The following is an 11,891-nucleotide window of genomic DNA, read 5'->3' as shown; positions in this document are numbered from 1 at the left end:
ATTCAAACTTAAATCTATATTGTCTTATTACTGTTTTCAAGATCAACCATGAACCTTTAAACTCAACATGACTTCAAGTTTGAAGTTTGAAATTAGCGTGCATGTATATAAAGAGCGAATGAATATCTTGATAACACACTGTGAATGAGTGTAATCATATATACGTATTATTGAATATTTCATATTATATTAAATATAAAAAAAATGACTGTTGTTTCAAGTGTCCATTGTACCATTTCCATTTGTTTGCATTGTTTACTCTAACCTCTATCAGACCTGCCCAGGGCCCAGGACGAGCTGCAGAAGAAGCCACGTCTACCAACAGCTGATCAAGATAAACTCTCAAAATAAACATGAAGTCAGCTCATGCTTTTTGCATCTATTACTTTGTGGCTCCAAAGTCATTAGGAGTGATCGGGTCATATACTGTAACTGAGCCAAGCAGTGGAGCTGCTAATGAAGAGCCTAACAACCTTGTTTACATCCTCTACTGTGAAATATATTCTGTTTGCACGTGTCAGTGTTTGACATCAGTTTGCTCTGTGCGACGAATGACAAACCTTTTAAGTGAGAGCAGATTTACATACAGTTTTCCACAGTGATATAAATAAATATAGATCTGTTGCTAATTTCGGTAGCATGACAAGTACAGGAAAAGAAATTGTCAACCTGAGCACTGTAAGTCAGGATTTATTAAATTTAAATAGTTCCCTGTGTGTTACTCTTTTTAATCAATCACAAGAAGCTATGGGGGAGGAGTATGGTGCGGCTTAGCGGGTTGGCCATGTCTGTTCCAATTACAAATGATGACAAAGCAGAATTCAAATTGGAAAATGAAAGAAATTACCATTTAGTTTGGAAAGCAGCATTTACATGAATATGGAAATGCAGACGTGAGGAACTGTTCTTTGTGATTATACACTTGTGGTGGATGATAATAAATTCAGACAGAGTTGTTTACAATCAAAGCAGAGGGTTTTCTGTCCCCAAGGACAAGCTGAGCCGAGGCACATCTCAAGGTGAGCCGAGGAGTGGATGGAGGAGCCGGTGGGTGAGAAATCTCAACATCCGCGCACATTTGTTGGCATTTATCTCATGTAGCACTCATCTTCATATATTTAGCTCAGCCGCTGGCATACATCAGTTATCTCACAGCCCAACAAATGCAGCAGAAACTCCATTTTGAGAATAAGTCATCTTATTCCGTGCAGTTCCTCTCGAGTCATCTGTGTGTATCTCTCGTCTGCATGACGAGAGCAGGGGTGATGCAGGAGTCAGCCTGAAAAAGGAATAAATCACTTGTGGAAGCAGCTTTGCAGTGTGGCAGCAGATGACAGCCGGAGGGGAGTTGGAGCAAGGCAGCGGGCACGAGGGCCACTCAGGCTGCCTTTCTTTATAATATTACCAGGCAGTTGTGGAGGAAATGGTTGCAAGGGCAGGTTGGTCTTACCACTAGCAGTCCATCATGAGGAAGCAGGGAGCACACGGGGACACACCAACTGGATCACAGGTGGTGTGGATGGTGGATCTGACTGTCAATGTGTGTATGTAGTGAAGCGAGGACGAAAATGACGGTAACGCTCATTTTGCCTGTAATGTCTCTTCAGCGCTTTGTGCACAGGTGACGTGCAGTTCAAAGGAGCATTTGCTCTATGTTTAGCACAATGAGAGCTCCAGTATGTGAGCCGCGAATGTCGACGAAAGTGCATATTACCCCAGCAGGTCCTCAAACATTTATGAGTTCTTCAGCTCATGTTGCTCCACAGAGGCCTGTTAGATTTCATTGCATAATTCTGCGCTCTGTTCCAGCCTCTATTGTGCCAATGAACCTCTGTTTATTTGCCAGGATGTTTTCTATCACTGCTCCCTCAGCTCACGAGCCAGAATAACAATGACTTTTCATCATCGAAAGGACTGGTTGATCCCTGCTTTCATACAGCAGATTGTTGCAAAATATCCTCACACAACTGCCTTAAGCAAAAAACCTCAGGCGGTCTCCATAGTATCTTGAATGTAATCTTGCTATTAAAACAAATTAAACGATATTTTTTATGCTTTTCTAATATCATGCTGACAATGTGTGATGAATAATCATATCATTTATCACAAAAAAGTGCAGTTTCTCCGCAAAGGCTTTAATGAAAACCACAGGATGCAAAACACTTTGGTATTATTTACAATCTGCCCGTATTCATCACTTTGTCTGAGGTGGATCAAATGAAAAGCAACTACATAGATGCTGTGGTGTTTGCTCAAAATGCATGTGGATGACGACAAGATCATAGCAATCTATCTATCTATCTATCTATCTATCTATCTATCTATCTATCTATCTATCCATCCATCCATCCATCCATCCATCCATCCATCTGAGATTTTTCTCACCAATAGAAATGGCAGAGCTGTAAATGCTAACATGAGGCAGCTGCAGGAAGACATGAAAAGACCAGCTTTACCCAGCACAGAAATGTCACCAAGCTAAACTGCAATTTAACATGTGCTGCAGATACATATCAACCCTCAATGGCCCAATTACTGCTGGATGCATTGTGTAGCATAGCCCGGGAGATCAGATCTAACAGAGATTGTCTGTGGAACTAATGGTAGAAATCAGACTGAATGGAGGCCCTTTTTTCCCTTAACAGACACAGTTAAGACCAATGCATGCAAGTAAAGTGAAGGTGAACTGTGATCCAATGGCGCCCACTAGTGCTCAAACAGTTTGCCTGCACCTCCACATACACACAAGTGGTCCACAAACACTGCGGCATTATCCCTCACAGTTTAACTCACAGGTTCAGACTGTTAATATTGTGTGAAATGACAAACAGCAAGAGGATGATGAAAAAAAAAGTGTTTCTCCACAATAATCAATCGGTGCATGTGTACTGTAGGCTCACATCCCAGTGAGCACCTGCTGTGCCTTTCGTGAGGCCAAATAAACGAGCATGTTCAGATAAGGAGGAGAGGGAGATGGCGAGGTGTGTGTCTGTGTGCTGGTGGTGGTGGTGGTGGTGGCGGTGGGGGCTCTCCCCTGCAGGTGTGATGACTGGTTTCCCTCTCTCCTTGTAGCCGTCCTTAGGGATAAGAGTGGGTGGTGGGATTCATTTTCTCCATCAGCTTTGCAGTTTTGTACCACACCTCTATCTGTCTGCCTGGAGCAATCGCATTAAATGCACATGCACGCATCTGTAAGTGCACATACATAAACACACCCAGACACAAACATCACACCCATAGGCTGTGAAAGCAGATGTTCAAAGCTGAAAGGTGCGAAGGTTCACACACTCACACACACACACACACACACACACACACACACACACACACACACACACAAACACACACACACACACACACACACACAGACACACACACCCTCTGTGTCGAGGGACATTAAATCTGATGAGTTTTTCTGGCAGGACAATCCATCTTATAATATAAATTTGCCCAATATTCAATCCCAAATAAACGCAGCAACACTCTCCTGAGCAACAGTCACCAGAGTGTTGCAACTGATGCTCAACAGACGTATTGATACGGGCTCACACAGATTCATACACACCATCATACTCATCCACAAACACACAGGTAGGGGTGAGGACCTTGTTGTAGCCTGAGCTGCTTCAAGCTACTTGTTCTGCGCTGTGTTTGTCAATGACAACAGTTTTCATTTACTCTCAGTAAAAGGTCAGAGCAGTCATCTTTTACTGAATCACAGTGCAGGCAGGGCTGCGCAGCACACAGACTGTCATTTATTCACAGCGGCTCATTCCTCATTCCTCTCCACAAGACAAGCTTGGCCATTAGATGGGCTGTCTGGCAAACACCCTCACAAGTCATTAGTGGTGGAAAAACATAAACGGTCATTATCATAAATGATTTGCTCCTAATGATGGCTGCTTCCAGGTATTCCGTTACAAGCTACCGGACTAATGACTGATTCATCGTTTACCTGAACCAAAGATTTGTGGTATTTAAATCGTAAAAGCAACACCTGCCATGAAAAAGGAGGAATGTCAGCGGCTACCCTCCAGGCATGTAGCACCATGTTGCTCCCTGCAGAGATGTTCAGGATTTCAGAAGATTAGATGAAGGGAGCTCCTGCAGCGAGCTAGTACTTCAAAAACTCACAGTGATCATGTTGGCTTTCTGGCAAACAGCAGCTCCATTCTTGCTTATATTATGTATACATGCTTGCATATGAATATTCATGTATATGTGTGTGTTTATGTGCACTCTCTTTAGTTCAGTAGGTCAAGTATTACAGTAACAGATGTCAGACACGACATAAAGTACGTACCAAAGATGGAAATTATAAGGAACAATAATAAGATTCTAGAAAAAAATTTTATTTACTCGATGTACTCTAATTTTTAGTTTGGCCCACATCCTATCTGCTAACATTGAGACCACCATAGGACCTTATTTAAAAAAAAAAAAAAAAAGAGAAGGTTGCTCTTTTTTAACACAATGTAGGCAGAAATTGTGTCAGGTGCTCTTGGAAAACGGGAGAAAAGGGTGATTCCAAAAGCAATCCAGGCACTACAAAAAAGAAAGAAATGAGGAAGAGGAAGGAAATAATAAAAACCCTGTATTGTAGTGGCTACATCATTGAAAGGTCAAAAATGACAAAGGCAACATTTTGTCACAGAACTTATTAACTCTCCATTCACATGACTGCAGTTGTCAATATGGCCAGACTTATTGTGATTTTCGCTATTTTTGCTATTTTTTCTGTGCCGAGATGACGGCCATGTTGGTGTTGGTGATGTCTTTTGAGTGAGATGATGCAGTTCACTGTCACTGAGCGGTTTTACACAAAACTAAATGGTATTTTACTAATCTAACAACAATTGGCGACTCTCTTGACTCACGAAAGTATCTGTTGTAGACATTATATCTCTGATTCGTGGCACGATTCAAACGGGATCAAAAATGTATTTGTCTCTCCCCATTGACTACTGTACAATTTTCCAAAAGTCCCATAGGGCACACTGGAAAGGGCGGGACTTCCCCTCTCTGTACAGTCCACGGTATGTACAGAACACCTATCTATGGTTAGGTGGGTGAGTTTGATATTCCCACAGCATGGAAAATGCAAGTAAGGGAAGCCAAACAGCAGAGAATGTAAAAACAGCTGATAAAATTGTATCAATAATTGTGGAGCATCTGCCTCTTCATGTCCTTTATCTCAATTCTCTCTCTCTCTCTCTCTCTCTCTCTCTCACACACACACACACACACACACACACACACACAGTGGCTGCTGAATGTAGGTCAGTACTGTAGAGAGATGTGAAAGTGAATAGTAAATCAAAACTATCTATCAGCCGATGCCACAGCAACGCTTCCCTGAGGCTTAACAGTGCTGTGGACAGCATGCAAGCAAACCGATAGCCATATGTGTACACACACACACACTGGTGAAAAGGTACAGTGGATATGTTGCATAATTCATCAGGAAACAGCCATTATCTGGATTCCGATAGCAGTCTACTCTTCACTGACTCTGTTTCGGGTATCAGCATTACTTTGCATAAAATCCCCTGAGAATCACCTGAGTGAAGTGTTCTGGTGTACATATGTGTTGGGATTTTTATGTATTCAATGTACTCATTTCAGCTCTCTCTCTCCCTCTCATCGACACACTCAATGCCAGCTTATCTAAATTCAGGTAGCGCCCTCCTGTCCACCTCACTGAAGCTTAGCTCTGAGAATAAATAAATAAATAGGCCCACTTCTGGACTGTAGCCTCCACGTTACAAAATCAGCTGTGACGTCCATTTCTTCTCAAACCGGTGGCTCCTGCAGCACTGCACCCCAGATTTATTTCTGCTCTTGTTTACGTAATTGACCATGTGTCAGGTTGAATCAGTGGCAGAAACCAAGGTTGCCACAGAGGACAGAAACTCGGCCGCAGGCCCTCAGACTAATAACTTCAGTGGAGAGTAAGACAAAACACTGGACGTGCAAAAACAGCTGAGGACATTCTGGACAGCCTCGGTCCGGCCACAGTGGGCAGGGTCTGGTGACAGGACGAGCACTTCTTCATACGTCATATTGATACAAACTTGTGTGTTCAAAGATTTTACTGTAAACGTCCAGATGAGCAGCTGTGACAGGTGAAATGCTTAACTTCCTGTTAATACCCATCTTTTTAAGGGCTCATATAAAGAGCACAGTTTCCTTTATTTTAAAACCACTCTGCTGAATCAATAAACAGATCAACTCCAATCAGTTCACATAGTAAATCCACTCAAAAAAATTAACTTAGCCTAATTTTTTTAACTAGCCTACAAAAACACAAGAATGTATACCATAGGTGTGCATGTAGGCCGACATAGCAGCACTAGAATCATAACATAAAGCAGGGCTGGTTGAAGACAGATTAAATTGTTAAATAAAACAAAGGAAACATGTTGTGCAGATTGTTCAGAGACACATTAAGCTACAATAATCATCTACACATCACCTGAGTCTGAAGTTTGGACTTTCCTGTTGTTCGCTGCTGTGATTTACAACAGAGAAAGAAGGTAAAACCGTCCATTAGCAAGAATTAACCAGTTTACCTGCTGAATGTAGTCCAAAATGAGACGCAGACTACATTTCCTGGACGCGCCTGACGTCATCCGCGCGCGACAGTGAGCACGTGACGTTCTGTTGCGGTTCCTCTCCTTCACTCAGACGCAGGACGCCGCAGGATGGACTACATCCGCTTCTTCTTTGTGAACATTTTACTTTTCCACACCTGCTCGGCCTCACCGCCGAACTTCGTGCTCCTTTTCGCGGATGATTTGGGGTTCGGGGACCTGGGCTGTTATGGACACCCCAGCTCAATCACTCCGAACCTGGACCGCCTGGCAGAGGATGGACTCCGCTTCACAGACTTCTACTGCACCAGCCCGGTGTGCAGCCCGTCCAGGTATCCGCCTGTTAAATGTCATGTGTGTGTGTGGGAGGGAGAGTCAGGGCTGGTCTGGACAACCTGATTATTTATCTGTCCTCACACTGTCATTTATGCCTTAACCCTCTGCTGCTTAAAAATTATGGACTTAAAATTAAATACACCTTACACCCCTTAAATATGAGTGTAAAAAGAGGCTGAGGAGTGTGAGTAACATGCTGTATATAACTTGCTTTCGACCTGCAAGGACACACACACATTCAGTATATTTCCAGGGGTCTGATTATTGATTTGTTCTCTTACATATAATAATGCTTTAGTAATTGAAATACATCAGTAAAAGAAGAAAAAGTGATTGAAACTTACTGTTGATTCGCAGACAGACTATAAATCCAGTGCATGTGTGTGTGGGTGTGTGTGTATAGCCAGGATACAATAACAAAACATTTGACTTTATACAGAACGACACTTGAAGGAGGAACTGAAAACAGATCATGTTTTTGTAGTGAGGACGCCTTAACCTGATTGTTAAGTGGTTCCTAGTGCTTGGGTATGAAGTTACACAAAAACATCTCAATGCTCTGACTAAAACAGGAAATATTATATCATTTGATCCACCTCAGCAATTCACTGTTGACCAGACTTTGAACCCAGTGGATGAGGATTAAACAACACAACATGATGCAGATTGTAGTTACACATTTACAGTTTTTACCAGTTACTTTGAAATCCCTTCGAAAATGTAAGCTCGTATAGAAAACAGACAGTTGGGTGTAGTTTTATCCCTCTGCTCTGCATATTCTGTACCGTTTTCATCCTTCATCCACATACCTGATAAGATGTTCATGAGGGATATTTCCATGTTGTAAATGTAAATGAGCAATTTGTGGTGAGCTTGGTTGAGATACTTCTAGCGACATGAAAACCTTTGAGTCTGCACCACATTAAAATAACGGCCTTGTTTTGTTTCGATGGCTTTCCAGGGCATCGTTGTTGACGGGGCGCTATCAGACCCGCTCAGGTGTCTACCCAGGAGTGTTGTACCCAGGCTCTATAGGTGGCCTTCCTCTGAATGAGACCACCATAGCTGAAGTGTTGAAACCTCTGGGCTATGCTACTGCTGCCATGGGGAAGTGGCACTTAGGAGTTGGTGAAAATGGGACGTTTCTTCCAACCAAGCAGGGGTTCGACCAGTACCTGGGCATCCCCTACTCCCACGACATGGTCGGTATGATTGAACTGTGCTCCAAAACTGAGTTTCACAATGGTTGAACGTTTTGAAAAGTAGTCTGAAGTTATTTGTTAAAGCAATCTTTGTTCTTTTTCTTCCTCTCTCCCAGGGCCCCTGTCATAACCTGACTTGTTTCCCTCCAGACATCAAGTGTTTTGGAAATTGCGATGTGGGCGTTGTGACTGTTCCCCTCATGCACAACGAGGTCATCAAGCAGCAACCTGTCAACTTCCTCGATCTGGAAAGGGCTTACAGTGACTTTGCAACCGATTTCATTACCACATCTGCCAAGAAAAAACAACCTTTCTTCCTCTACTATCCCTCTCATGTAAGCAACAAAAAAAACATCAGGGATAGAATAAAATACACTTAAAACTAGGGAAGCAATTTCAGAGGTAATTGAGGTGTGAATACAAGATGTTGAAAAGCTGACTCTAAACTGAATTCTTGGTTTCAATTTGCATGAAGAAGCAGCTGAAGTAGAATGAATACAAGTCGGAGAAGTGGTAAAGGGTCCAATTAGTATAAACAGGATTTAAAAGTTGAATTAAAATACATTATAAGGTTTGAGTTTCTGGCTTGAAGTATGAATGAGTAGATAGAAAAGAGTATGAATAGTTGGACAAGTGTGAAAGGGCTCAAGGATGCAAATCATAGTGTAAGTTCGGGGCTGAACTGCGTTACTTGGCTAATGGCTTGGAGCTTAACTGCATAGCTTTATTAACTTTTTATGAAGGAGCAGCTGAAGTAGTATGAAGAGTTGGAAAAGTGGGAAATGGTCTAAATTATGGAGTTTCTTGCCGAAAGTAGACTTGAAAATGTATGAAAAAGTGCAGATTTCCTGGAAAACGTGGAATATTTTATAAAGTATGAAACGTGTGAATAGGAAAACAGCCGACCTGTCCAGTTAAACTGAATATTTTGATGTTTGAATGAACTTTGGACATTGAAAAATGTAGATGGAGGTCAGTGCATTCACGCCAAGTCAGTGAAGAATCAGTGTTCTCGTTTAAAAATGTGTCCACAAAGTCCACAATGTTTGCGAATTCATGTCACAGTACATACTACAATAATTTCTTTACCTTTTCCTGCTTTTTGTACAGCACACTCACTACCCCCAGTATGCAGGTCCAGGAGCAGCGGGGCGGACATTAAGGGGCCCATTTGGAGATGCTCTGTTGGAGTTAGACAACACAATAGGACACCTGATGGCAACCCTGGAGAAAACAGGCGTGATCAGAAACACACTGGTCTTCTTCACTTCAGACAATGGGTTGGTTTTTGCCCCTGGTTTTCTTTCTTTTCTCCTCCCCATTAGCAGTGGTACAGTATTTATAGTGTTGCATTTTTTTGTCTTTTATCAAACACCATGTTATTCACGTCTCTGTGTGTGTAGGCCTGAACTGATGCGTATGTCCCGTGGAGGTAACGCTGGCCCTATGAGATGTGGAAAAGGCACGACATATGAGGGGGGCATGAGAGAGCCAGCCATCGCCTACTGGCAAGGGACAATCAGGCCAGGTCGGGACACCTTAGATTCATCTGCATAAAAAGTGTAGACTTAATGAAGCTTGCAAAGACACTAAACCAGAGTTCCCTACACATACCACTGTAGATAAAGCTGCATATTTTACACTGATTTCGTGCATTCCTCGCATGAACTGTTTCCTTTGATTCCAGTATGAGAATAAACACCATAATGAATTGAATTTAAACCGATTTGCGCATGACCTTCTACTGATTGCTGCTGCTTGCTCCATTTAGGTGTGACTCATGAGATGGCCAGCACTCTAGATATCCTCCCAACCATTGCAAGTCTGGCAGGAGCCAAACTACCCCCGGTGATGCTGGACGGGGTCGATATGACAGACATCCTTTTTAACAGAGGACAGGTAGTGGCGTAATATCTCACACTCTTTGGAGATTTAAATGATGTGAGAAACAAGCTGATGTATTTATTTTTATCTATCTTTTTTTTTTGCAGAGTAAAAGGGAGACGATGATGTTCTACCCCACAGATCCCAACGAGATGTTCGGCCTGTTTGCTCTCAGGTTAGGGAAGTACAAGGCCCACTTCTATACACGAGGTACAGTTGGCTTCATATACACAATTTTTGTTGAAATCTCAAGATCAAGCTTAATCCCACAGTCAGATCTAAGGTGTTTTTTGGCTCCTGCCTGTCCATGTTTGTGCGACAGGTGCTAGCCACAGCGGTACTATCCCAGACCCAGACTGCTCACCATTTGCAGCCCTCAAGGCCCACGACCCCCCTCTTCTTTTTGACCTGGAGGCCGACCCCTCGGAGCACTACCCTCTACCTCCGGAGGGAAGACCTGACCTTGAAGCCCTGCTGGAAAGAATCAAGAAAATCAAGGAGCAGTTTGAAGCCTCCATGGTGTTCGGAGAGAGCCAGATATCAAAAGGGACAGCCCAGAACCTGGAGCCTTGCTGCAATCCTACGTGTAGCCCTAAACCCAGCTGCTGCCAGTGTTGATGGGACAGATTCTTAAGCTTCTGATGATGACAGCGAGGGGAAGGCTGGAGGTATTGCACTGATTTTGCCTCAAGATTGCACTTGTGATTTTCTGATGATGCCTCGCTACTTTTATTACTGTTAATACTGAAAAGCGATACAGCAAACAATCTGTTTCCTCAATGAGGAGATGATTTTACTTAATTTTAATACATTTACAACTAATGTATGACTGTGTACTGTATATTTTCCTGACTTCTATTTTAATATGTTTTATTATAGTACCAAAAAGATTTGAAATAAATGTGTGGATTCTTCAGTGAAAATGCATCGCAACATGTTTCAATCACACATACAATCAAAATAGATCAGAACAATAAAGACGACGATAAAGGTTTCGGACATCAAGCATATATTTTATTCATAAGACCAAACCCATGACAAGGCAGAGTGATTTTTTTGTCATTTTTTTCAGTTTTTCCCTGGAATTTTACAAGTCCTTGTTTTTAAAGATACAAGATAGGATATGTTTGTTCTGTCACATACTGTTTTGCTCTAGGTATACAGTGAAGAATCTTGTTAATGTAATAAAGTCAAAAGTTTGGTTTAACTGTCTCAGCGGCTATATGGGACTAGATCATCCTCAGAGGTTGTTTTTGTGTAGCTGTGTGGAGAGAAGGATTTTAACTAGGCTGTAACAAGATAGAAAAACATAAATCAGAAGCAAATAGATACAGATCAGAGATGGGTCACACTGTTGGAGCTCAAAGGCGATTACTATAATCGGCAAGACGCAAAAAGTAGTTTTCCAGTGGCGGCTGACTCAGTCACTATTCAGCTCTAACAGCAGATTGGTCGTTAGTCTGGTGGATGTGTCACACACTTAATGATGTCACATCTTACAAATGTGCCCTAAATGTGCTGCTGAAGCCTGTGTGTAGAGAGTTATGGAGTTGGCAGGAACCCAAATGCCACCCGCGTGACAGAGATAACATCGTGTGTAGAAACATAAGACACTGAAATAAAATTATTGCAGATCACAGATATTTACGTGTTTTTCTTTTTCCGTCAGGGGTTTTTCGTCTGGTTGTGATCTTTTTCTTTTTTTTAAAACGTCTTTTTAATTAATGTACATATTCATTTCATTTCATAACATACTCAACATAAAGGACACAGCACTATCTTAAATTCGCTATTGTATATACATGATCTAACTGACAGCGATACATATGTAGATAACACCCTACTTCCTGCCACGTTTAGCTTTCAGTGTAAACTG

The 11,891-nt window shown here is 42.1% G+C and overlaps 1 protein-coding gene across 1 annotated transcript; it reads left to right on the top strand.

The window, feature by feature from the left end:
• Positions 1-6,687: 6,687 nt before the first annotated feature.
• On the top strand, positions 6,688-11,652 carry arsa (arylsulfatase A). The gene is made up of 8 exons (XM_073471957.1): positions 6,688-6,925; positions 7,891-8,131; positions 8,248-8,466; positions 9,242-9,411; positions 9,535-9,659; positions 9,903-10,030; positions 10,123-10,225; positions 10,338-11,652. Exons 1-8 carry the CDS (start codon positions 6,705-6,707, stop codon positions 10,631-10,633), a joined length of 1,503 nt encoding a protein of 500 aa, XP_073328058.1. The 5' UTR covers positions 6,688-6,704; the 3' UTR covers positions 10,634-11,652.
• Positions 11,653-11,891: the final 239 nt, after the last annotated feature.

The sequence above is a fragment of the Pagrus major genome, chromosome 8, assembly GCF_040436345.1.
Source record: "Pagrus major chromosome 8, Pma_NU_1.0".
Taxonomy (NCBI): Eukaryota; Metazoa; Chordata; class Actinopteri; order Spariformes; family Sparidae; genus Pagrus; species Pagrus major.
This window is presented reverse-complemented; position numbering and strand designations above follow the sequence as displayed.

Excerpts from the sequence above, each read along its gene's own strand:
- arsa (XM_073471957.1), top strand. The coding sequence starts at position 6,705 with ATGGACTACATCCGCTTCTTCTTTGTGAACATTTTACTTTTCCACACC. Across the intron at positions 8,467-9,241 it reads TCCTCTACTATCCCTCTCAT|CACACTCACTACCCCCAGTA; the intron begins GTAAGCAACAAA and ends CTTTTTGTACAG. Across the intron at positions 9,660-9,902 it reads GCAAGGGACAATCAGGCCAG|GTGTGACTCATGAGATGGCC; the intron begins GTCGGGACACCT and ends TGCTCCATTTAG.